Source organism: Pseudopipra pipra, chromosome 13 (genome assembly GCF_036250125.1).
Source record: "Pseudopipra pipra isolate bDixPip1 chromosome 13, bDixPip1.hap1, whole genome shotgun sequence".
NCBI classification, from domain to species: domain Eukaryota; kingdom Metazoa; phylum Chordata; class Aves; order Passeriformes; family Pipridae; genus Pseudopipra; species Pseudopipra pipra.
In genome coordinates this window covers 6,398,165-6,423,412 of record NC_087561.1, presented here as the reverse complement: position 1 = coordinate 6,423,412, position 25,248 = coordinate 6,398,165, and the positions used below count along the sequence as shown (strand labels likewise).

At 38.0% G+C, this 25,248-nt stretch overlaps 1 protein-coding gene across 3 annotated transcripts in view; it reads right to left on the bottom strand.

Moving 5' to 3' along the window:
* The window catches only part of AMMECR1 (AMMECR nuclear protein 1), a 92,770-nt gene extending 68,374 nt beyond the window's left edge, over positions 1–24,396 (bottom strand). The window contains exon 1 of one of the 3 annotated variants that reach the window (XM_064669801.1): positions 24,046–24,396. In XM_064669801.1, coding sequence (XP_064525871.1) covers positions 24,046–24,217 — 172 coding nt within the window. In that variant the 5' untranslated portion in view covers positions 24,218–24,396. Of the gene's footprint in view, positions 1–23,887; positions 24,021–24,045 lie in introns of those variants that run through there. The other 2 variants (XM_064669802.1, XM_064669803.1) reach the window with 2 other exon arrangements.
* Between the last annotated feature and the right edge of the window lie 852 nt (positions 24,397–25,248).

The following is a 25,248-nucleotide window of genomic DNA, read 5'->3' as shown; positions in this document are numbered from 1 at the left end:
TATCGAGGAAGACAAGGGGCAAGGACTGCCACATCGAGTTAAAATAATATCACAAGTTTAGAGAGACGCAGCCGTTACCCAAGCTAGAATGCAGTATAGAAAAAGTTTTCAGTCACAGACTACTTAGAGACTCAGTTTTACATTTCTTGTTGGAAATGGTTTATCCAATATCCTCATGATCTTAAGTTTGGCTGGATCTTAAATTATGTATTTGAAGAGAAAATCCCCAATCACTAGAGGGCTAATACTGGGTTAAAAAGCCCTCTGAGCCTTTCTGTCCAAATACTGGCCTAAACTCCTCTTGCTTTGACTGTGAATCATAGCCTGAGGTGAAACAGCTGCAGGGAATACAGCAAACAGAAAGGAGAAGAATTAGATGGTGTGAAGCAGTCTTTTCCATTTTTAAATGTAATGTTTATGTTTGGAGCTGAAGAATACTTGAGAAGAGAACCCAGTTCCCCTCTCTCAAACAACTTGCAAGTTTCTTTCAAAACAAAGGCAGTGTTTTCTCCTTAGGGATTCATTTGTTTAAAATCAGTTAGCAGTGACACCTTCTGTTGCTTTTGGGAAAACAGTTTCTCCAGGTATTGAATTCTTTTTCTAATTTTTTTAACATCCAACATTATTTAACACTAATATTTATAAAAAATATTAAGTAATTGCAAAAGCCTGTGATACACACACAAATATAAATCGTTCACTCGACAGGGACAGATATTTGGAAGGTTCAGTGTAAGTCTCAGAGGTAGGACTGATATCCTTATGCAATATCAAGACTATTGATAATGCATAGGGATAACTTTTTGATTAAATATTGTATTGTAATGGTCCTTGAATGAAAGGCTAAACTACATGTGTTACTTATCTATTAAAAACACCTCGCTTTTTCCACTCCTGCAGATGTTCTTTGTTGTATTTGCCTGTAGTTGTGCTCCTATTTTACCTCAGTACAGTTCAAGCATACCAAATCTCCATGTAAAGACAACAATAAATATACAAACACAACTGTGGAAGTTAGTGGAGTCAGAAACACACAACTGTATTATCAAATATCTTGAAGTGGAGAGAACTGCAGACTCACAAAACATTTTTTGTAGCTCAATGAAAAATTTCTATTTATATTTGAAGGAGCGTTTATTCTTTGGATAAGATCGTTTCAGTTCACTGCAACATGTGTTTCATTGGCCCTTTGCGTCAGTTAAGTCTTGAGTACCTTTACATTTCTTATTACAAGGAACCCTGAATATGTTCAGTTCTTCTGAACTTCTACAGTACTTCTATACTTTGCTAACTTCAGCACATTCTCTCCTGTTAGTTGATGACTTTTTGGTTGTGTCTCATATGCAGTCAAATATACTGAGCGAATTCCGTTCAAAACCCAAACTCTTTAGCAATACAAGCAGAGTCAGAATGGAAGTGCAATTAGGTCAGTTTAATTTAGGTGGGATGTAGCTCTCCTTTATGACTCCAGCTGTTTAGCAATATTGCTCACCTCGTGTTCTAAAGCCCCAGTGATTTCAGTATTGTCACTTATTACAAGTAAAAGATTAAAATTAATGTTTTAATTAAAAATCACAACCATTATTCTTGAAAAGAGCTGTCAAAGAAATTATTCTAAGGAAAACAGAGTTATCTGTAGAAAGATATTTCTCAGTGACCCAAACCTGCTCTGAAGGATTGCCCTTCTTAAACAAGAAAATCAGAATGACTAGTATCTAGGGGAAATGATATCCTAACACACATGATCCAATTCTTTTTGAATCCAAGGTAAAATTTGCACTGACTGTAGTAGAAGTCATATTGTTCTCGAGTGGCCCAAAAGATGATTTATGTTCTCAGTATTCTTCAATCTAGTTAAAAGACAAATCAACCAGAACAAGGAAACTGTGATCCACAATTGGGCTCCATCGGTAAGCAGGAGTGCTATAATCCTTGCCTTATTAGTACCAATTCTTTTAATAGGCACTGTGACAGGTGAGGGATTTAAAAGGGTACTTAAAATAGCACATTTAGGCTCTGGTTCCATGTGCATTTCTGCAGGACTAGTAATGTTGGTTTAAGCGGCTCTACCTCAGCTAATTGTTCTCCTTCCTGCCCCACCCATTGTGTTGTGTTCATGCAGCTGTTTGTGCAGATGTGAGGCAGAAGATCAAGTTGGAAAACACTCTTTTCCCTCAATTATTTTTCAGCCAAATCAGTTCTCCAGTCTGGTTTATCAGAGGGCTGCACAAAAGTCTGTGTTGGCCTGTTGGAGTGGCTACACAAAATTGTGGATTAATGGCCTTGGGCAGTTTAAACAGTGCTACTGAAAAATTAGAAGATGCAGCCTAAAGCTACATTGCACATATTTATGGGGAAACTGTCAGAAATAACAGAAGTGTTTGAATTTTAAATTATAGGTGAAGAAAACCAGTTGAGGAAAGATAAAGGGCCTTGAACAGGAAGGGTATTGGTTTATGCTTGAGACTGTAGAAAAATCAGAGCCAGGCAATGAAAGAAAAGGAAACAGAAGGCCCTCTTTTCAAAATATATAATATTCCACTTTCTTAGAACTGAAGAAAACGTTATACCACAAAAAATTCTATAAAACAACCCTCAACAACTTCAAAACTTGAGCTATGTAAACAGCATGTCTATGGAGTTAGTTATTATTCTAGAAAAGAGTCTGTACTTACATATTCCAAAATGCAAAGGTTAAATTCTGTCTTTGTATCTTTCCATCATAATGAGCTTTTTTGGATGGGCCTGCCATAAAACTGGAAGATTTACATGCTGAAAATTCCTTTGGTCTGAGGAGTTTTCACCCATTGTGGAGCCAGTCTAGGTAACTCTTCCCTTGCCCTGCAGCCTACAAGGCTTTGTGAGTGTAGCTGGGACGAAAGTGGGTTTGCTTGTATTACTTTCTCACATTATTCCCAAACTCTTCTATCACGCTCTTGAGGCTCATGTGAGTTTTCCTTAGTATATTCTGCTTAGACAGAGTAGTTACTGTTCTTCAGTACACTCCCTGTCTCAGCTGTCCCCAGGAGAAATTAGATGCAGCACTGAATCTAGGCCAGAAAATGTGCACAAAATCCAATAAGTTAATGAAAGTTAACTTGCACATGTCTGAGAACAGCAATTGTTCCTACCAGTTAGAGGCCATATCCTGCTATTGTTCCATATATCAAACCCCTATTGAAGTCTCTGCTAAAAAACCTTGTACAAAAATCATCTCAGGATGTGATACCAGCCAGCAGACAAAAAGTCCTCACATGTTGTGTTACTGGAATCCTGGCCCTGTTTCATATTATGAGCTGTGTTATAATTTTACCATACTGTGAATCCAATCTGTGTTATTTTAAAATTAATATTGTTTTACAGACATTTTTCACTATTACACAAAGTTAGGGTTTGGTCCTGTTGCACTGCAAAACTGGGCATTAGTTAAAAAAACCACACCAAAACACCCCAAACAAAAAATCAAACAAAAGCTCCCTCTAAATGAACCTCCCAAAGCAAACAAACAAGAAAAGCAAAAAATCACCACACGTTCTAAAATGTTATTTATGAAAGTAAATAACCTAGGACTGGGCAGTTTTTGAACTAGAGATAAAAACATTAAATGTGTCAATGGAATCAGAAAAGTTATTAAATTAAAAACTTAAGGTTCAAAGAGCTTGTAATAAATGAAAGGTGAGAGTTGTAGTAGCATTTTAATGGAATTCTTTTCAGTTAATTCTGTGATCTGGAATGCTCCTCAGATATTATGTTAATGCAGTATCCTATCCTTTTTGAATGTATTTTTCCACTGTACAGCGGTAAAAGAAGATGTAGCTTACATAGCTGTATTGTCAGTATAAATTCACCATGGCTTCATTGAGGTCAGTGGAGGTACAGTGATTTGTGCTAGCTGATACATTAATAATAAGCCTTGGGACATATTTTTTGACTTGGCTGTTTGTAGTTGGTCTCCTTCACAAAATATTTTCCACCACTGTAGAGCAACCATATGTAATAATAGCATTTCTCACTTCTAAAGATTCAGAGCTTTAAGTGTTTTCAGTTAATTAGAAAAATACACGGGTGAATCCAGTGCAGTCATACAGACCCCCCCAATGAACCCTGGCAACAGTCAAATACAACACAAAAATTGAGGTGTATTAGGAAGAAAATGTAATCATTAATTTTCAAATGAGTGAGTGAACTAGGAAGATAGAATGCGTGGTGATTTTTTGCTAAGAATTAAAATCTGGTCAGGACACCACAATTACATGCCTGTTTATTCCTAAGAATTGCACCAGACCTTTAACCATCCCAAGCGGCCCACACTTGATTTAATATCTCATATAAAAACATCAAAATGAAACTTTCCTATCAATTTAGTTAATGCAAGGAGCAGGAATTTCAGAAAAGAGGGGAATTTTAACAACACTAATTAATTGTTATCTGTGTTAATTGATAAGAATGACAGAAGTGCTTCCGTGTAAGGAAGACAACAGGCATACATTTTGATGTTCTTTTTGATGTGAGACTGTCTTGAGCTTCCTTTTTCAGATGTTATTTAATTTTCTTGTGAAATGATTTGGTTTCTTCTTTTGCAATCTTTTTGCACATGTTATCTAGCTTTTGGTCTGAAGGAATTCTGCCTCCATTCTTCTAATGGCCAGTTCTTAGCTCAGGTTCATGCTCCCTTGCTCTACTATTTTGCACTGCTCAGATAGCATTGAAGCTGTCATCTCTCTGTTCCTTTCAGAGAAATGAGATATACTGTTCTTTTCTCCAGAGACTGAAGAACTTTTTTCTTTAATCTTTGTGAGCAGTAAAAACTCTGTGAATCCTTCTGCTTGCCCTTTACCATTGTAACTTCTATAATAGAATCTGTGAATCTTAAGATGGCCAAGAACTGCTTCCACTGTTCCAGGTGGGAACATCTAATCACTTGATATTGAAAGGTTTTAGTCTCACCTAATGAAATACTTTGGCTATTGTTTTGAAAGAATGTTTGTTAGCTACAAACTATTTCAGCTTCTAAAAATATGCATGGCATTCATAAGTATTTCTCCTTCTTCAGTATTGTAACATATTGCTATTTATTGATTGTATTTTTTTCCTTTTTCCCTAGAAGTATCAGCATTCTTTATACTCCATGCCCAAATTGCTTAACCTTCCAGTGCTTCTGATCTGTACATGTCACCCTGAATGAAATGTTGATCCTCCTTTCTGTGACTGGTTTAATAAAATCACTATTTATGTCACTTTGGTGCACTTATCTTCCTCTTTTCTGCTCAAAGAAAAAGCAGACAAATGTCATTTTTTTTTGCCATAAAGGTGCTGGCCCTCCAGCCTATCAACTTGTAACTGCTAAAAGCACTAAATACATTGTCTTAAAAGAGACTTGAGATATAAATAGAATGTTAGTTAACAGCAGGTGTTACCCTCCGTGGCAAAAAGCCAGCAGGGCTCCAGTAAAACCCTTCTCATTGCAGTTGTTACTTTCATCATTGGCAGTTTGTGAGTGCAGCCCCAGCAGGGCCTGATGCTCACAGTACTTTGGAGTCACCTCTCACCCTCACCCCTCTCTGCTTTCACATATTCAGTCCTGCAAATTCTTCTTCTTTTTCTCTTTTGAGTGTGGTAGGAAAAGTCAAACAACTCATGAGCACCGAATCCATAACTCTTTCTTGTGTCTTTATGGCTTTAGAAGAGACTAGCAAGCCTGAACCCCAGCTCCTGCAAGTTTCTGAATGAAGTTGAACCTGTAGGAACTGGTAGCATTTGGTACCTCACTTATTCAGTTACACATTCATTAGTTTTACTGCTTCCTTTTGGAAGAATTCCTGTTCTCCAACGTAATATTTTCTGATGTACTTTCTATTGCAAAAGTCAGTTCTCCTTTCAGACCTGTGTAAATCAAATCACTCCAATGAGGTCAATAGAATTTCACCGTTACAGAATGATGAGTTCAAACCCAGGCCTTTTAAACCTGTGGGTTCCCTTGTAAACTGATGAATGATTTGTCAGTTCCCAGGTCTCCTGAGCTATCCTCTGCTTTCAAGGAAAGTGATATTTATATAGATCCACATCCATCCCACACAAATTTCATTAAACAAAACTTTATGTCTTCTCATTCTTCTTATCTCCCACGTTTGTATTCTCACTCTAGGGAAGGGCCTTCAGGCTGCCTGCTGGGGGTGATAATTTCTGTCACAGTTGTTTAATGTATAAAATAAGCACTTTATATTCATTTTGAATACAAAGCAGCTGATAAACATGAAGTTTCAACAAGGTTTCACCAGTTCTTGGCATAGTAGGCATTACTCCTCTGTGCACTCTTCCTTTCATTCACTATTTCTGATATTCCCTTTTTCACATTATCCATATAATTCAGTCTGCCATTATGGCAAGTAAAAGCAGACGTTTTGTTTTTAATATGATCATTATTTAAATGTATTTTAAAGAGTAAAATAAATAATATTTCTTCAATTGTGAACTAAGTCATAGCATTCAGGAAGCACTGTTCCTTATGACATTTTCCTGCTAACCATATATAAGGTGAAATTATAGTCTTTAACATCTAGAAATATCTGGGATCATCCAGACTCATATCTAAGCTTTGGTTTGCATGTTTGTTTTTCTCAATGGTTTCTTCATGGTTAATATTCTAATAACTTACTGACTGCCAGAGATTGCACAGGAGTAATATGTTTTGATTTAAATACTGTGCATTTGATTTGAGAAAATTACTATTTCCATCCTTAACACTAAAAACATATCCTTGATGCTTCAAATGAAAAAAAGAACTTCCCTGCTTGTGTATTTTAAAGTAAATCTATAAATATATTAATCTAGTGGCTCCAATTATAAATAGAATTCTGGGTTTGTAACCATCTTTTAAAATGCTTCTCTATAATAACTCATTCATTTTGGTTAGCATTTCTAAAGAGCATTTCAAGACTGGGACTACCTCATGGCATACTTGCAGAGAACCCTAGCACAGCACATCAGACCTAAGGAAACGTTGCTGAATTATTTCATAGGTATCCATTCATGGGCTAGGTTCTTACAGCTAACATTCAATTTAGATCAGGGATTTAGAAGAAATTTTAAAATAATTTAATAAAAAATCCCATGTATTTAACTCTAAAAAAATCATACCAGTGTCTGAATTTTCTGTTTTTCCATTGCCTACTTTGTGTTTGTTTTCACAGGTCAAAGTCCCACTGCCCAGTGTCATCATATTCAAGTTCTGCAGTGACCTGTAAGTCTCTCACCTCTAAATTTTCTATTGCAATAGAAGAGCTGCCTGAAAACTGTTGTGGTCACCTCATGAATACTGAAACATGTCTTTCATTGAACTGTCTTTAAATGTTGTATATCAGGGTAGAGTTTGTCTTGTTATGTTGAATGCATGTAGTTCAAGCATGTATGCTTATAGTATAATACAGATACATTTTTAAATCTAGCTTATGATAATCTAATTCATTGCATTTTCAATGGAAGACTCACAGCTTATCAAATCTACTTCTGCTTCTGAAAGTACCTTACTCTAAACCTTGTTCTTTAAACTGGTTAAATCAGAACTGAAAGTTATCAAAGAAAAATATTACATTTGCCCTTTGATGAACAATTACCAAGCATTACATGTTCAGAGTAAAAAATGGATAACATTTTATTTTATGAGTCCACTAACTAATAGTGAATTAGAATAAAACTCCCGTGGGAACACATTTGACATTCACATGAATAACAGATGAGTTCATTATGATCCCCAGCTTATAAAAAGAATGGCAAATGAATTCATAATTATTAAGCATTTAAAAATAACACATTTCCCCAAAAGATACAATTCTGCATTAAATACCTGGCTATAGTTCAGAGCTGCAGGGCTCTGAAGAACCTGAACTGAAATGGTAGCACAAATGATTTGGTCATTCACCACATTCTTTAACTGCTTGGTAGCCAAAGAAATGAAGATTTATATGCTATTTAATGCCTTTGAATTAATTCTGAAATTTTGAGATTAATCTTGCTTCCAAAGCAGAGCATACAGATTAGATACATGGTGCATGAAAGGATTATGCTGGGTCTATGTATAAAGAGGAGGATTACAGCACATATGGCTACTGACATGTACTCATGTTATAAGTGCCTGTGGGCATCTCATTTGAAATATATATTAGAGTTGAATTTTGTAGGTTTTTTTGTTGATAGATATGTGGTTGTATATATGACAAATACCATTCAGGACAGTTATTTTGCTAGAAGTGACATTCTCAAATACTTGCCAAGCTGTCACATTAGCATACTGCTCTCAGCCAGGCAGGAGACAGCTCTTCCATGAATTGAACTTCTGCCCTGTGATGACTTTAATAGCACAGGGGTCCCAAAGGTTGCCTTGTCTGCCAGGCAGACAGAGAAGTAAGAGATGCTGAGAACAAAGTTCTGAAAACAGCACAGAGGACTTGCAGAAGAGGAGAAGGGAGATGAGTAAAATCCTGTTCTTTGAACTACTTGCACCAAGGACATAGACAGAAAAGGGATCAGAAGTAGATCAAATTAAGGCTGTTCTAAATGCTGTTAGCACTAAACAGGGGCAAAATTCTTGTGTCCCCAAATCTTACATAGATCTTGATAGCCTTGATGGAAATGGAGGGAAGAAGATTGTTATTTTCTATACACATTCTGACCCCATAGGTAGCCCTCCTTGGTTATCCAAGGAATAGAGAAATAATGCCATATGTTACTTCTGTATTCCTTTTCCCAGTATAGAGGTAAGGAGATGTGTGAAAGACCTTGTGCACATGTAGATTTTAAAATAACGTTGTTAGTACATTTTCCCAAGTTCCCTTCTCCTTAGCAGCAGCCCAGGCTTTAACACAGCTGTGTTGCCATCAACTGTGTTATCATGCTGATAATCAGGAGGGGAAAAAAGCCACAGCAGATGTACTCATATTTGTTTCACTCAGAGGTCTGAAGCTAGAGCCTGTCATCAGGTGGACTCCATGAGAGACCTGGGCTGAGGACTTGAGAAAAAGGATTGTAAAACCAAAAAATGCAGAGCAGGGAGGAAGTACAGAGGGAAGGGTCTCAAGATTGTGGAGGGTGAGGGATGTGCTATACGATCATGAAAAGGGTTATGAAGACTAGAAACATATTAATCAAAACAGAATTCTGTAACAGAATTGTACACCTTTCTAGTCCAATTATTTAGTTGTCACTACTAGGGAAAAATTAACCAAAATGTCAGAAAAGCCATGTGTACATACAGTGTTTGTGGAGAAGTTTGTGTAATTATTTGAGAAATCAAATGATGTCTTTCTGCTTTGGAACAAGAATCACCAGATGAAGTTTAGAAGTTGCATAGTTGTTAATGAAAGAATGTGCTTTATACACTGCTGAATCACATTGCTTTTAATTTTAAAAGTCTACTGGCACTATCTCATTTAACTTCTGACTTGATCTGGGTGGGTAGAGTTTGGATGGATATCCAGACAACAAAGGCTGAGCTGATGCTTCAAAGGAAGGTGAAAAATACCCAAACCTAAATCCAACAGATAAAAACTAAATGTGTATCAGGGAAACTAATTGTGCATCAGGTAAACTACCTCATTCCTTAGGCCTGTGGATTGCTGGGTGAAGTATGTGGTTTGATTACAATTATTGCCTTTATGCAGAGTTTCAATTCTTATGGGTCCCATGAGGACAATGCAGGAAACCTGTTCTGTCTGTGATGTATGAAGTGAGGGCTATGAGCCCTTGGATTCACAGATTCACAGATTCCAAGACTAAGGAGATGATAATAGCCATGCATGCTAAGTGTGCTGCATACAGCTTTTTTCCCTAGGAAGATAAATTTGAGTTTGGAGGTTCTGTTTTGTTTTGTTTTTTTTCAAAGCTGATACACTATGTATTCATTACTTACAAAACTTTTGAAGTTTCTATTTTAAAACATTTAATATCTGTCAGAAAGATGTTTGTTTATACACCATTTAATATTACAATGTATCTATGGTTGTCAATATTTGAGATAATTGTTATTATAAAGAAGGCCACAATAAGAGAAATGCTGTGATAGCTCTCCAAGTGATGACAAGGAAAAATGTATGTACTTTTTACTTATGAAAATCTGATGGCATTACCTTACTATAACCCCTTTGAAGTTAAGACATCAGAAGACATTTAAAAATGTTGGATAAATCACCCAAGTCAATGTCACATCATGAGTGTTCCAACCATATCCTCCCTCACAAGGCCACTGCTGCTCATTATCCAACATCAATGTGCAAAAAATTATCATGAGAAACATTACCAGGTAGGTTTCTGTTCATTGCCAATGCATGAGATTGCAAGTGAGTTATTCCAGTGTTTGCTCATAATTTGCTTGGTAAAAGCTGTAAATTAGATACTTCTGACAAAATCAGAAAACTGTGGTCACTAAGATTCTTTTTTGAAAATTAGGAAAGGAAAAGTGGTAGAAATTATTTAATACTAGGAATGGGCGAGTCCTGACTAAGAGAATCAGAGGGACAGCAACCTCTGAGAAGGAAGGGCAAATCCATACAAGATTTACCTTATTTTTTAAAGGAAACAGGTACAGTTGTGAGAAAATTTGAATGATTTGTAAGGATTAAAGTCTAAGATTCAGAATGTGCTTACAATAAGACAAGTCTCAATCTGAATCACCTCAATTTGTGATAAGCTGTCTTGGAGCAGACAGCAAAACATGTTTGTTCTAAATCTTATGAAACAATAATTATAGTAAGTAAAGGCAATTGGCAGTGATTGAAATACTAATGACACACTGCATTTCAAACATTTGTTTAAAGTGACCTCAGCCTGTTATTTTACTGCTAGAGAACAAACCTCTCTCAAACTGCATTTGTCTACTGCTGAGTGCTCTGATAGAATGCACTACCCAAATTAAGTGTAATTGCTAATAATTTATTAACCAGAAGGTTTGCTATTATCAGCTTTGTTTATGTAAAATGGAGATTAAAAAATAGTTCTCTTTCTTGCAAACTGCTGTGCAAAATTTCATCTGATCTTATTAGATGTTATTATCCCATAGGAATGATGGGGAGGTCTCTTAAAATAGGTGATATTTTTACTTTCAAAATTTAAAAGAAGAAAAAAGATAAAAAGCTGCACATCATAAAGTTCAAGCTACTTGATGGCCTCTGAATGGAAGTCCTTCCTTGTCCAGAGTGTTGTCCTTTCTCAGTGCTAGGGAATGCATGACATGCCACTCACAGCCAACAGAAAAGATGTAGAGAATCCAGTTAGTTTCTTACCTTCTGTAATTTAGGAGTTACATTCCCTAGATGATTAAAATTCAGCTATATACATAATGACATTTGTTAACATACAAATGCATTTAAATTTCTTATTTGTGACCTTGCACATCACTGCGTGTTCACCAGTGGTACAGGAAAATGTGGTTTTGTGTTAGTTCATAATGAATTTGTTCTTACTTGCAAGTGCTGGAAATGTGGCACAATATTTTAATTTCAAACACTGGAAGAGAATTTTAAAATCCAAGTAATTTATTTTAGCAGGCTGCTTGGAAACATTTATTCTATTTTTTACTCTAAAAGCTAGAATTTATTTGTTGCATATTTTACTGATTTTCTTTCTCTACCCATGAAAATTAAATGCAGAGGTTTAATGTGCTTTCAGGCAACTTCATACATGCTTCTGCATGTTAAAATCTCAGTAAATACAGCACCTTTTTCAGAGAAAAAAGGTCTTGAGGAAATAGCCATTCCTCTTCCAGAGGTAATTTCACAGTTGTGGAGTTTTGGCTTTGTTTTCCTGTTGTTATTCTGCAGAGATAATTGGTTGGGGGGTTAACCAAGGCTTTCTGAAAGGTTGTGCACTTGAGATTGAGGTCTCAAGCACGGAAGAGTATATTTGCTCCTGTGCCAGAGCCAGACCAAAGAAGGAGGGAGAAGGATCCCAGGTGTCCATAGTTCAACTAACCTGATGTCGGCACAGATTAGAGATGTTTAGAGGCAGCATGTGACTGAAGAATGGGGCATGGGATCCATCATAACCATCCCATTTTTCCATCAATGTGCTGGGACAAGAGTGGAGTGGTAGATGCAGGAGCCAAACCCAGCAGTCTCCGGAATTCCTGTGGTGATCTGCAAGTGAAGTCTGCTTTGTGCTGCCGGAGCCCCGCAAACTGTGTCCGTGTGGTGCCCACCTGAGCAGGGCTCCGGGAACTTGGCCGGGGAAGCCCTTCCCGCAGGCCGTGCCAAGGGCTGCAGGAGGGCACAGCCCCACCTGCTGCTGAGCTCGCTTTAGTGCCAAACACTGGCGGGGGCTGGTACCGAGCAGCGCTGCCCGGCTGGGCCTGGGCACACTGCGCTGCATAACTTGGAGTTGACTGGAGAGATAAAAATAATCCCTGACATAAATCAACTTCATTCTGCCTCAGGACATAATTTAAATACCTTCTCCTGGGTGTTCTTCCCTCTATAAAAGCAGCAAGTTCACTCTCCAGCCTTCACACTCTACTTCTGGAAAATATTTAATGAGGGACTCTGCCACGGTGAGGGCAGAGCTATTGCTGCTGGAGGCTACAAGGAATATCAGCTAGGGACACAGTGGTGGGAAATGGAAAGGTATTTTAGAAAGGCTCTTGAGTATTTCCTTTCCCAAGATTGTCAGGCCAAAATGTTGCTTGACTTTATGAATAGAGGTGGACAAAAATTTTGAATGATTTTTAAATTCGTAGAATAAAAGAAGTTTGAAAGGACTGGGACCATTTTTGAGATTAGGTTGAACTAAAATAGTTTCAACTGAAATAATAGGAAAAATTAAACATTTCCTTGGTTTTTAAAGGAAATATTTTAACATGCTTAAAATAAAATTGTTCATATTTTGAAACTGAAATACTATTTTCCATTTCAAATTATAAAAGCAAAAAATGAGGTTTTTTAAAAAGGTAATGAATAATATTATTTTAAATTATAATATTCAGACTTACTCCAAATGGAAATTACTATTTGTAAGAAAAAAGGTATTGTGTGAGCTCTGTTTGAACTGAGGTTTGTACTTGCTTCTTTCTGACTTTTTGATTTGGTCATTGAACTGGAGAAAACTTCACTTGCTTGGTTCTGTTTGTGAAATCTTCACGAGACACTGCCCTGAGAGTTTTCAGGTGCCCTGTGTGTTCTCAGGTGACTGTGAGTGTGTAGGGCTGTAGTTCCTCCCTGCTCTGTAGCAGTGCTAGACCTCGAGCCTTGCTGCGTGCTGTGCCCGTGCTGTGCTGCGATCCTTTGGGGCTCAAATATCATGTGGAGGGATTTGTGATTTCAGCAGGCTGCACATGGAAAGCAGGATCTCTTAGTTCTGCTGGGACTGTGGGATACCTGCCTAAGGTACCCTTAGCTCAGCATACACTGAGCAAAAGACACTTTATTGGTCTCAGATCTTTCCCTTCTACTTTGTGTTCCTATTCTTTTCTTTTGTGTTCCTTGTTCTCTTGTCAGCCACCATTTCATTTCGAATAGACACGACATGTAAAATTTTCCTGTAAAGTTACAGAGCAGGTGATGAGAACTCCAGGTGTCCCATAAGAGTCTCATGCCCTCAGCAACTCAAAGGCAGAATATTCTCATCTGGGGTTCTTCTCCCATTGTCTGTTTTGACCCTGTGTGACTGACTTGGGAGGATGCTTAAGGGTTTCAGAAGGTGTTTTGCTCAGTCATCACTGTCACTCTACCACTGTTGACCTTTAGAAGCTCAGAAAGCTGCTGCAGTTTCCAAGACAGGCTTAGCAGACCTTTCCTAAGAGAAGTAAAGTAGATAATGAAATCAAGTGCTACATGTCTCCATTCAGAACGTCACTTGAGCATGTATGTGACTACAGATTTGTGTGTAGGATTCCTATTCTCTCAAGTAGTAGTTGTTCGGTTGTGTTTGATTTGGTTTGGGTTTTAATGTGTTTTAAAGAAAAGTTATTAGGGTTGGTCCAGTAGCTAAAATCTTCAGCAAACAGGTGACATTATGGACAGTGAAAAACTGTTACTAAGAGTGAGCCTGTGTATTCAAAACAGCTAATAAGTGTTTGCAATCTGAAGAGGCAAAAATGAGCAAAAAGAGAGAGAAAAGGAGCACTCTCAGTGCAGTTTTACAGATGGAGAAGGGGACAAGCCTTGATTCAGGAAAGTATGGAGGCAGATCCTGATTTTTAGCGCTTCCAAATGTGTCCATTTCAACATACTCTGTTTGATACTGGCAATGCTTTATGCCTACGCTTTTCTAATTTTAACTGTTCTGATTTTTTTTTACTATCAAAGAGAGGGGCTTTTATAGTTTCTCTTCAAACTGATTTTTTAAATACACCGGAACATCTCTATTCTCAGCACAGATTTTCAGTATATTTTCAGATTGTCAGCAGGTTTTTTATGGATATGTGGGGGTTTTTTGCCCCCCAAATTTTACTTGAACTGCACACATCCGGCAGAGAGCAGCAAGGAGGGAGAGATTTACGTACACTGACTGGCTGTGCTGACTTTTCAATACAAAATAACAGAGTTATTGTACTGCATCAAAGTAAGAGTCTTAGCTGGAAGGGATATTTCATTGACATTGAACTGAAAACACAGTAAGGGATCTTAAAATTGGCTGGACTGTTTCTGGATGCCTGTGTTGTTCAGCATCCATATGAAAATCCTGGTGCACAGCATAAGCAGACTAATGAGGTGAGACCTTTCCTTAGTAGTCTAATCCTTTAGACAAATTCTAGCAGCCAAGCAGTAAATCAGAAAAATGGTACATTCAAGCTACTTGTCTTTGTCCAGCACTCTGGTAATAGTTTGAAGGATATAGCGTGTGAAGAGGTTTATTCCTCACATATGCCTTGACACACTCTAGTGGCAGAAGCTCGCAGTGCCATCCAGGCGATGGAGCCCAGGCCATTTCTTTTCCTTTTGATGCAGAGCAATAGTTACACTGGGTGAAAATTTAGGTGATTATTGAAAGTAACCTATCAGTTCAGAAACTACCATGCAAGCCCTGTGCTTTTATAAAACTTGCATTTCTTTTTATATTTCGATATATAAAATACTGGTTCAGGAATTTCGCTTGCTTGACATTTGTGGAGAGTTTTGAGCAGCACACCCTGACCTGACTGAGTCATAGACTTGTGGCCACGATATTTATGCAAGATATGAAAGTCAATAAGCAGCACCTATCCACAAGTCCTCAACACTTATCCTTTAATGGTAATGGATACAGATCTTGGGCAACCTCATCTTTTAATGAACCATCATTAAATAGTAGATGAACGACCACATTAAAAAATGTATTTATAGCTAAGGTCTAAACCCAGTGGTTTTGCTGATCAAAATAGTCATAAATGATTCACTGTTTTGTCTTCTGAGAAGATATAATGGACCACTTGGCTGCCTTAGTTCTCTCTTAATTTTTCCCTCTATAGAGCTACTCTGTGGCAAAATCCCTCTGATAATACAGTAAAGTATTTAAATATGTGCTTTATCACCACAGCATTATAAAGATAGTCCAACCTATGGTGAAGTGTTTTCTCCAGAATCTCGAACTTTCTGTGGCAATACTTTTGGTTTGACTGTGGGCTAGTACTGATGCTCTGGTCTCATTGCTGTTACAGTTTGGGTTGCAGTGGAGTGCAGTATCTTTCTGTGTTTTACTGCAATTTACAGACTAACATGACTCACATATTTCACATAGCACAACTCAAAATTTCCCTTCCTCAGGAAATTTTGCTGGTTTGAAACTCTCATTTGGTTGTGTCACAATGAAACCAAAATCCCATTTTCCACAAAACAAAAAAAGTAGAAGCATCTCATTCTGGTTTAATGTTTGAATTTATTGTTGTTGCTTAAACAACACAAGCAGATTACATGTAGCTAAGGTTCTGCTTGTTCTTTCTGCCTTGTTATTGTCTATTTCAGTGACTCCTTCTATCCTTTCCTCTTTTGAGTGTTGCTTTCTGGTTATCTGGACATAAAAGAGCCACATAGATATTTTAAACTGGCTCTTTCTGCTCTGCCTCTGAAGCTTTTTAATTTTATTTTTTTTAATAACTTTTCTCTCTATATGGGTAAGTTACTCCAATAACAGTAAATCTACATGTACTGTCTAAATGCATACACATGAAAATATGCCTTTCCCCCAACTCCCTGGAGGTCCGTTTGAGTTTGAAAGTGAGTAGTTTTTAGGCTGGTGCAATTCAATCCTAAATATTGGAAAGATACTGACTTAAAATTAGAACTGGAGTGAACAAGTAAATCTCTCATTGAAATCAACGGGAATACTGCCAGTTTACACTGGGAATGAATTAGACCTTGGGTTTTTTGCATCCTCATTTGACCTGTTGTCCTAAAATAGCATTGTCAGACTAGATGTATCATAAATTTGTAGTTGTCATAATAATCATGTCATTATTAGTGATTAGATCAGCTTTAGAGTTTTTTTAATTCCTCACCCTGTTGCCAAGTTCCATGAGGACACAAGCTATGAGTTAGGTTGGAACTCTGAATTCTTTTTTCTCGTGGAATGGACAAGGTGCTTCCAAGCCCAGGAACCTGTTACGCACTCACGCGTACCTACATGGAGCCCTATTTGGGCAATACATAGGTTTTTTTCACTGTTTTTAGTGATATAATTAGAAATGGAAGGGCATCTCTGGGAGTTGTACTGTCAGGAGATCTACTCATCATGAGTCTCATGTATCTCAGGATTATAAATATTCCTTTACATTAATGTCCATTTTTGATCTAGACCCTAAGGAAAGCAAAGAATAAATCAAGTCATAGGAAAAAATAAGACAACAATGGATGAGTGAGCATCCAAGGATATCATCTTGAAAGATTCAGTTGATTGTATCTAATGAGGCATCAGTTGTTTGCTGGATGTCTGGGCTTTGTAAAGCTGCAGCATTCACTGAAGCAATAATGGGTGATGAACTATTCAACTTTTGATAATTAATGTGCTTGCTTTGTCCACCTTTGTATTTTAAACCAATGTCAGATGACTCTGTAATCTATTTTTGCATCTACTTTAGGCTCCTGTTATAAATAAATGAATATTTGAGTACTGCATGTCACTGCCCTGAAAGTCCTCTCAGGGGCTTCCTTGATGGAAGGATTTTTTTGTCCCTTTAAGACACAAAGGGTCAGACTTGGAGCAGGGAAGTTATATTCTAGAGAAAATTTAATTAGTTTCAATGGACAAGAGGAAAAAAATTAACTAAGCGTATAACTAACTTAATTAGCTTTGGGCAAGTCATCTCAGCCACACAGTGGATTTATATCCTTTGGTGCAGTCAAATGAATATGACTCTCTTGCACTCAGAGCCAGTTTAGATTCCAAAATAATACAGCTCATTTCACTGCCAGTTGAATAATGGAGAGTAGTTGACAGATTCTTCCATCTGTTATGCCCAGACCATACTTTTCAGTGCAGATTTTACTGACTGTGTAATCTGCTATTTCTTTTCATGGTGAGAAATTAAGCTGCCTTCTTTCTTCCTTCTCCCCTGGGCAGTAAGGAGCTTTATAGAAAACATCAGATAAAGGTATTTCGGGCTGTGAGACTGCAAGCTGTCTTATGTGACTATGGTTCCATTCTTTTATTTCAAGGTACTAATCCTAGGAGGTTTAATTTGGAAGTATTAAAGAGTTCCTCCCTCTGTTTAAACAGTTTGATTGCCTTTATGAAAAAGTCAAGTTTATGTTAAAATTCAGGAAATGTATTATAAAAGTGCACAGAGATTATAAGGGAAGCCAGCATATTCCAATCTAAAAATTCTGTGAAGTGACTCATTTCTTTGCCCCATGACTCTGCAAAGTCACCAGATAGACAAATGCATTATGCAGATAGAGAACTGGAGACAGAGGTTATGTGATGCCCAAGGCCATGCAGTGAGTCGAAGCTGAGCCAGGGTGAAGTTCCCATTTTAGTGTGCCTATTAATAACACCAGCACAGACAAACTGCATGAAAGAACTAATTTGGAGGCTGTGTGATGTCAGCATGCTCTGCAAGACTGAAATATTGTTTGTTTCCCTCTAAAATGGTGGAATTATTAGACATAAATATGACAGGATCAATATCTTATCTGAAGGCTTTCTCATACTTAGGGATAATCATCTCTTTCCTCTTTCCCAGCTGAGGCCTTTTGCTTTTACTTTGCAAACAGAAAAATTATTTGTTTCAACCATTTTATACCTTCAAATTTTGAGGACTAACAGCTCAATGTTGCATCTGGCATCAAAAAGACAGTCACAGCATAAATAATGTAGGGATAAATGTGAACCAGTGTTAATGAGAACCAAATTTTGCTTGCATTTGCTATCCTTGTTAAAAATAGTATTTACATTTAGTAGACCATTCCTGCATCGATAAATTATATTCTTGGAGTTTGTATACTTTATTTAGCTTTATCTAAAGTTAGTGACTTCAATTACTAATGTGGCAGAGGAAAAGATATTGATAATAAGAAGTTGGAGGTAGGAGCTGCTGTATGTCATTACTATCTGTCAGTGACGTGCCTTGCTGACTTGGGCTGGGATTTCTAAGAATAAATGTCATTTTTAGATGCCTTTGGTAATGATTCTCTTTCTTATCATTGCTAGCTTGATCATCACATGTAGTAAAACCAAAGTCAATCAAGAATCCACAAAAGTAGAGAAATATCCACTGGAACTGACTGGAGAAAGGTTGAGATTATTTGATGGGGAAGGTTAAGGAATCCACTGCAGATGTTTTTAACTGGAGCCAATGTCTAGAAAGCCAAAAAATGGTATCAGGGATTATATTTAGCTTGCAGCCTACAAAGCATTATCACAGAAATTCATGGAATGTTAATGACGAGGGTTTGTTTTCCCAACAAGTTTTAAGGAAAATTATCAAGTGATTCAACTAAATCAGTCTTTATATGGGTGACATTTTAAAGTGTCCAGCTTACCTATTTCAACAATTTTACTTATTTTTTGGCAACAAATTAGATTTTGTCAATACCAGAAATCTAGTCTTTTCATCCAAAGAATTTATTTCTTTTCAGCACAGCTAAAGTAAAATTACCCAGTGACTGCAGTTAAACTGTTTCTTGTAGCCACTGTTTTATGTAGCCTCAGACACATAATCTTTTAAACAGATCTCTTGGATATATTGTACTCTCTGTTGCTGATGTGAGAGCTCACTGCTTTACAATCTCAAGATAATTAAAATACTTGAATATTATGGAATATGCAGTGACTGGTGATGGTGTTTGGGACAAAATTTCAATCATAAATTTTGCAAGGATATCTTTCGAAAGTTAATTTGAAAAGAACAGCCATCCATTTCTAAAGGTTGATTGCAACAGAAATGCTGATTTCTGTTGAAGGCTGCTTAGAGCCTTTTCTGTATCAATCCCACAGCCTGTGAAAAGACCTCTGAAGGATACAAGTCTGACCTGCTGTATCTATATGGGAGCTGCAGAATCTACATAGAAACTGGGTTATGGTACTGACATGGTTTTGCCAATAATTTTAGCCTTGGTGTTTGAGGTTTGTTGCTTTGATCAAACAGGCAGATCAGTCCAGATCTATGCTATAGTGTGTCTCTTGTCCATGTGGCATTGAATTTAATTTTCTTTTAGGAAAAAATGAAGTAAGAGTCTCATGGTCTCAGTCTTCCCCTCTGTCCACAGTGAGACCTGTTGGACTACCAGGTCCACTTGGTTTTTGAGCAATAGAGGAAAAACTTCACATAGAAATAACTTTTTGGTTCTTGTTTACAATTAAAATACACCTAATCTGTGCAGCCTCAGAACAGATTTCCAAGATTCTTCAGAATATCAACAAGAACCAAATTTGCTCCATTTGTTCTTCAACTCAAAGTGATGGTTTCATTTGTGTATCTTAAAGAGGCTGATGTTACAGCATCGATGTTATCTTAGTGTTTGTACAGAGAAAGGATGTCAAAGGCAGCAATATTGCTAAAGTAAATTTATAGCACCTATCCATTCATCACACCCAGAGGTTGATTCTGATCTCACATTAACATGTATGACAGTGACCTAGAAAACAGTCCTGGAGCGATTATAACGTTGCAACAACTTGCAAAAACAGGCAATGCTTTTGGTAATTGATGATGCTTCACCTTAAAAAGAGGATAATTAGGATTCTTCCTCCCATCTCACTGCTTCAGTGTATTCTAACTCTAATTGCTATCTTCAATTTATATCTGTTTGTTCTTGGGCCAGCATTGTCATACATCTTAAATAATTAATTTCCCTGATGTTATCTTTACCAATAGCCTTCATATTCCTGCCTCACTGTTATGATACACATTGATCTTTCTGTGAGTGACAAGAACTAGATCCTATTCCAAACAGGGACTCACCCATACCTGTAGGATGCCATCAGTGCTGTGCTGTCTCCAGTATCTCTATCTTTGACAGTGTACTGTGAAATGCTTTTGTCTTTTTCTCAGCTGTATCACACTGGGAAATTTTGGGTGGAAGTGGCTGCACTTTGTCTACCTGTCTCTTCGCACACTCCTCCAGGATGTCCTGTTACATCTCCATTCCTCTGCTACTCTCACTCTGCTGTCCAGGCATTGTAGCCCTTCTCTCCTCCTTCCCAGGTAGCTTTTATACCTCCCAGTGCTTCTCTAACTGTTATCAGAAGTTGATGTTGGGGTTGAAATGAGAGCCAGAAATGGGCCAAGGCCTACTCCTGCTGCGGGATGATGTGGGAAGAAATGGACATGGAAGGATCCAAGAGAAACAGGCTGCAGAGCATTTTCATCCCTCTGCTGCCATCTGGGAGGAGGCTGGGGAGTGCTAGTGCTGCCAGGGCTCAGCAGCTACAGGGAAGACAAAGCTGAGCTACTGGGACTAGCCAAGCAAGTACCTGCCTCCTCTCACACAAGTCTGTAGTTTGTCACTCAGGCTGCTCCCTCATTTGCTCATTCCCGCCTACCACGAGCCTTCAATTCCTACTACATTTCCTCTAACTTCTGCTACTCTGTGATATTCCTCCTCTAAACTGATGCTGCCTCCTGATATACTCGAGCACACCAGCAAAATTTGTCAGTTTTTTGTTGCAGAGCCTTGCCTTATACAACTATTAAAATTCAGACCCAGTCCTTGAAGAATTCTTGTGCTATTCAATTTTTTGTTGATGAATTCTCTTTCAACACAGTCCCTCAACTGGATTTAATAGTATTAGTCTGGTGCAAAGTGACATCCAGGAAAAATAAAACTGTCCCTTCAATTTTAATGAAGGGCTCAGCCATCTGATCAGGTTGTTGCAGTTACTGCACGTCAGTGGAGCCATTGAGACATGGGTGCTTTTAGACTAGCCATTTGCAGAGTAATGCAGGACCAATTTAAACTGATTTTTAAGCCAAAATTGAAAAAAGTAAACTTGGGGGGGAAAATAAGAGTATATAACTGGCCAGTTACCATGGCTTTGCTCATGTACAATTTTATTGCAACTTTAGTATGTGTCTGAGGATGTCATTAAAAGTGGAGGAACCCACTTCTGTGATATTCTGAGGAATAATTGTGCTTTTTACTCATATTCTGACTTAGAACAAGTTCTACTGTATGTCAGCATGGGTTCCTCTTTAGCCATTGCCCTTATTGATATCCATTAGCCCTTTATATATACTTGTTTCTAGGCAAGGATCATTAAGTATGAGTTATGAAGTGCCTGGCATCGTAGCTGCTGCTGAATTATAAATTAGTACTTTTACAGAGTCAGTTAATCTTTTTTATCTTGTGTGTGTCTGATTTAATGTATATACACACACACAAAAGAAGTGTATTAACATGGCAGGAGTGTATCCCTCAGTTGGAAAGGTCTGGAGAGTTGCTAATTTCCACAGTCTGTATTCCTCCTCTAAAAAGGACTGGGTTTTCAGTTTCCAAAGAGCACCTGGATGCAACAGTTTGCTTTAAAAATAAACAGTCAATATATCCTAGAGGGCATCTGCTTTCTCATTATTCCGATTATTTCCTTTCTACCCATACTGTGAAACGTGTGTTGTCTTTCTAATAACAGTTTTTGTCAATGGCACAATTTAGTATGACATTTTCTAAAATTAATCCAAACAAGCACCACTTGAACTGTTATCTGTACAGGTGTAATCACTGTATTGGGTTTATCTCATTGTATTCCCAAAACACTCAGTTCTGCACAGACCTGTCAGTAAAACTTCCTTCATTTGACTTCTGTTTGTGCTGAGAGTAACTTTGGTTTTTTGAGAAGCACCTGATGTAGCTTTCCATGCATGCCTTGTCACTTGTCTAATGACACATCAGTTCCTCTGTTAACAGTAAACAATCAGATGCTTTCCTAACTTTCAGTGACACACATCCATCTTTCTTCCTGTGGTCTCTGGGAAATGTGTCGAGTCTCAAGCTGAGTGCTAACATTTGGGATTGAGTATAAGATGGACTCAGGACTAAAGGATTGATTCCTATTTCTCATTCAGCTAATATTGTATCCGTGACTTCAGTGAAACTGAGGCAGAGATTCACCAGTTGGAGGAGACAGCCAGGCTCAGGTATCAGAAGCAACATTGACAGTAGCATTAAAATTGCCTCAAAACTGTTGAGGCTTTCAGAAGCCAAAGTACCACTTTCAGAATCTGATCCTAAATCTACTGATACCAGTTGAAATTTTCACTTTTTGCTTCTACTGTCTGAGTTGTAAGCCATTACATCCTGCATGGTTTTTTTAAAAAAATTCTTTGCATATCAACACCAGAACTTTTCCCATACTGAAAATTAAGCCTTAAAGACCTTCATTCTACTCATATGCACATTTAGCATTTCTCCCATCCCTCTATTGGTTTTATACATCACTCAAGAAACATTTGCAAACTAGAAACTGAACAAAATAAGTTTCTAAAATACTATTTCAAAGGCTGTGCTAACTTTTGTTTCTGCTGCAGACGGTAATGTCTAAGCATTTTGATAGTAAATATTATGGAAATACAATTGTTGACTATGCTCTTTTCTGGCATAGTCTGCTTGGCAGCAGACACAGGTAGCTTTGATTGATTAGTCTGAAGGTCTTCCCACCTCTAGTACAAAGTCAGGCTTTCTAAAAGCTCTCCTAAAAGGACAACAAACACTAAGTTGCAGTGAAATATTTGGATGATGTACACTAAACCCTCAGGGGAATTGTCTGCAATCATCGTATTACTGAACATGAAAGGATAAAGCATAAAGCAATTCCAGTTTTTCTAAGAATCCCTTTTCCACTTTCTTTCACCAGAGATTCCCAGAATCTGGTTTGTACATTGATTAGACATGAACTGTGTTCATCTTCCTGCAGCAGTATGTATAAGTAAAATGTCCCTGAGGATGCTAAACTATTTTTACAAGTATTTCAATAAAACAGTATGTCCTATAAAATTGGAATTTCACCATTCTTGCAGAGGTTACTTGGTGCATTTCTGTGAAAGTAGAAAACCTAGTCATTTTTAGTTCAGCTCGATCTGCTGCATTGGTTTTGTGCTGTCAGTGCCTTTGTAGTGTTTGTGTACTGCTTGCTCTGTGGCAGCCTAAAGGTATTCGAGCAGAGCCGGCACACAAGGCAGGAGAGCGATGTATTTAACTGTAAATCAGCAGGAGCAGGGCTTTTTTATAATGTTTCCATTTACAGTACATAAAACCACTCCCTGATTTGAATAATTTGCTGAGCTAAATAATAAGACTAACAATATACCTTCAACAGGGAAGATCAGGCAATAAAAACACCCACAGTTTCAATCAGGATTGCAAATTACAGATGTCCAAGAGATGCTAGAATGTAAAGAACAAAACCCCGACCCCTGGAACTGATCAAAATTAGTGTCAGTCATTGATTTCTAGAACACACAAAGAGAGACGGTGAGTATAAATGTGTTACTTACAAGTGCTGAGGATTTTAGGGAATGAAAATGGAGACCAGGAGCTGGAGACTGCCTGCCATGCCAGCAGTGTTGATTTGGAAGCGATGGACACAAATAAACGTTCAGCAAAGCTTAAAAAGCTGCAATGCAAGGCTAGCCAAAAGTGTCCATGTCCTTACCGTGCTGTGGCTGGCAGGCAATCCGTGTCTGGGAGCCTTCAGTCCCTCTAATCAGGCTCCGGGGATTTTGTTTGCAAGAAAGATTGTCCTTTAAGTGATGAGTGCAGGAAAACAGAGAAATAAAGAGAAATGAGCAAATTGTACAAGGCAAATAGCTGCAGGTCTTTAGCATGCTCCCTGCGTTTTCCTGAGCTGCATCTGCAGTAGAGAAAATATCCCAAAAATAGCTCAGGCTGCCAATGACTTGCTGAAACCTGAGAAAGAATTGCTGAATTTAAAGATCTGGGTTGCTGTGGGTGTGTGATTAAAGTGAGAAATTGCTGGCAGGAAGAACCTAGGATGAAACCACATGCTTAAGGAGTAACTTGTGAGTTCACCGGTATCAGAACATGAGCTGACCTCTGATTTCCCCCTCCTCCACCCAATGCCAGTTAACCCTTAAGAGTTCAGCGTGGAAGAAAGTTCTGCAATAGCAGATGGAAGAGGAAATATGATTTAGAAAAAAATTCTTTCAACTGTAATATCTGTAATGTCATGACAATATTTTATAGCAATGCCCTGTTTCCTAAATTTCAGAGCTGTCAGGCAAGCCAATGTTTTGCAGAGTTCTAACTTCTGGAAAGCTCAATCTTGTGTAGGATAAATGCAAAATACCCCCTTTAAGCTGTCTGTGGTCCCACAGAATGAAAGGGATTTCAGGGAAAGTTTTGAGACAGGAAGGCAGGCAGGAAGGATGGAAGGAAGAAAGGAAGGAAGGAAGGCAGGCACAACATTTTAGGAACTTTTCTGCAAACACTGACTTTTGGACAAAATATCAAGAATTGTTTGGCACAGCCTTGGAGGGGACCCTGGTATCTCTATACTGTGCCCAGAACAAATCACAGAAGCTTAAAGACTACTGCAGGTTGTTCTGGTCTGTAGGTGTTCCCTGTGGATCCCTTGTGCTTTCGCAGACCACTAGAGCACAGTGTACTTTAGCCCCAGCCCTCAGCTTGTTCCCCAGCACTTTTTAATGTTACTTCCCTGATTTAGAAGAGAACAAGAAGCAGTTGGCACAAAGCTGGGTACGTTGGCTTGACATCAGTTAAGTTTCCCAAGTAGCACCAAAAGCAATCCTCAGTAACCTACTTAGGCCAGTATTAAAGCTGCCAGAGCATGGACTAGGAGCTACTCCCCAGTTTTCTTTGAAATGACACTGAAAAG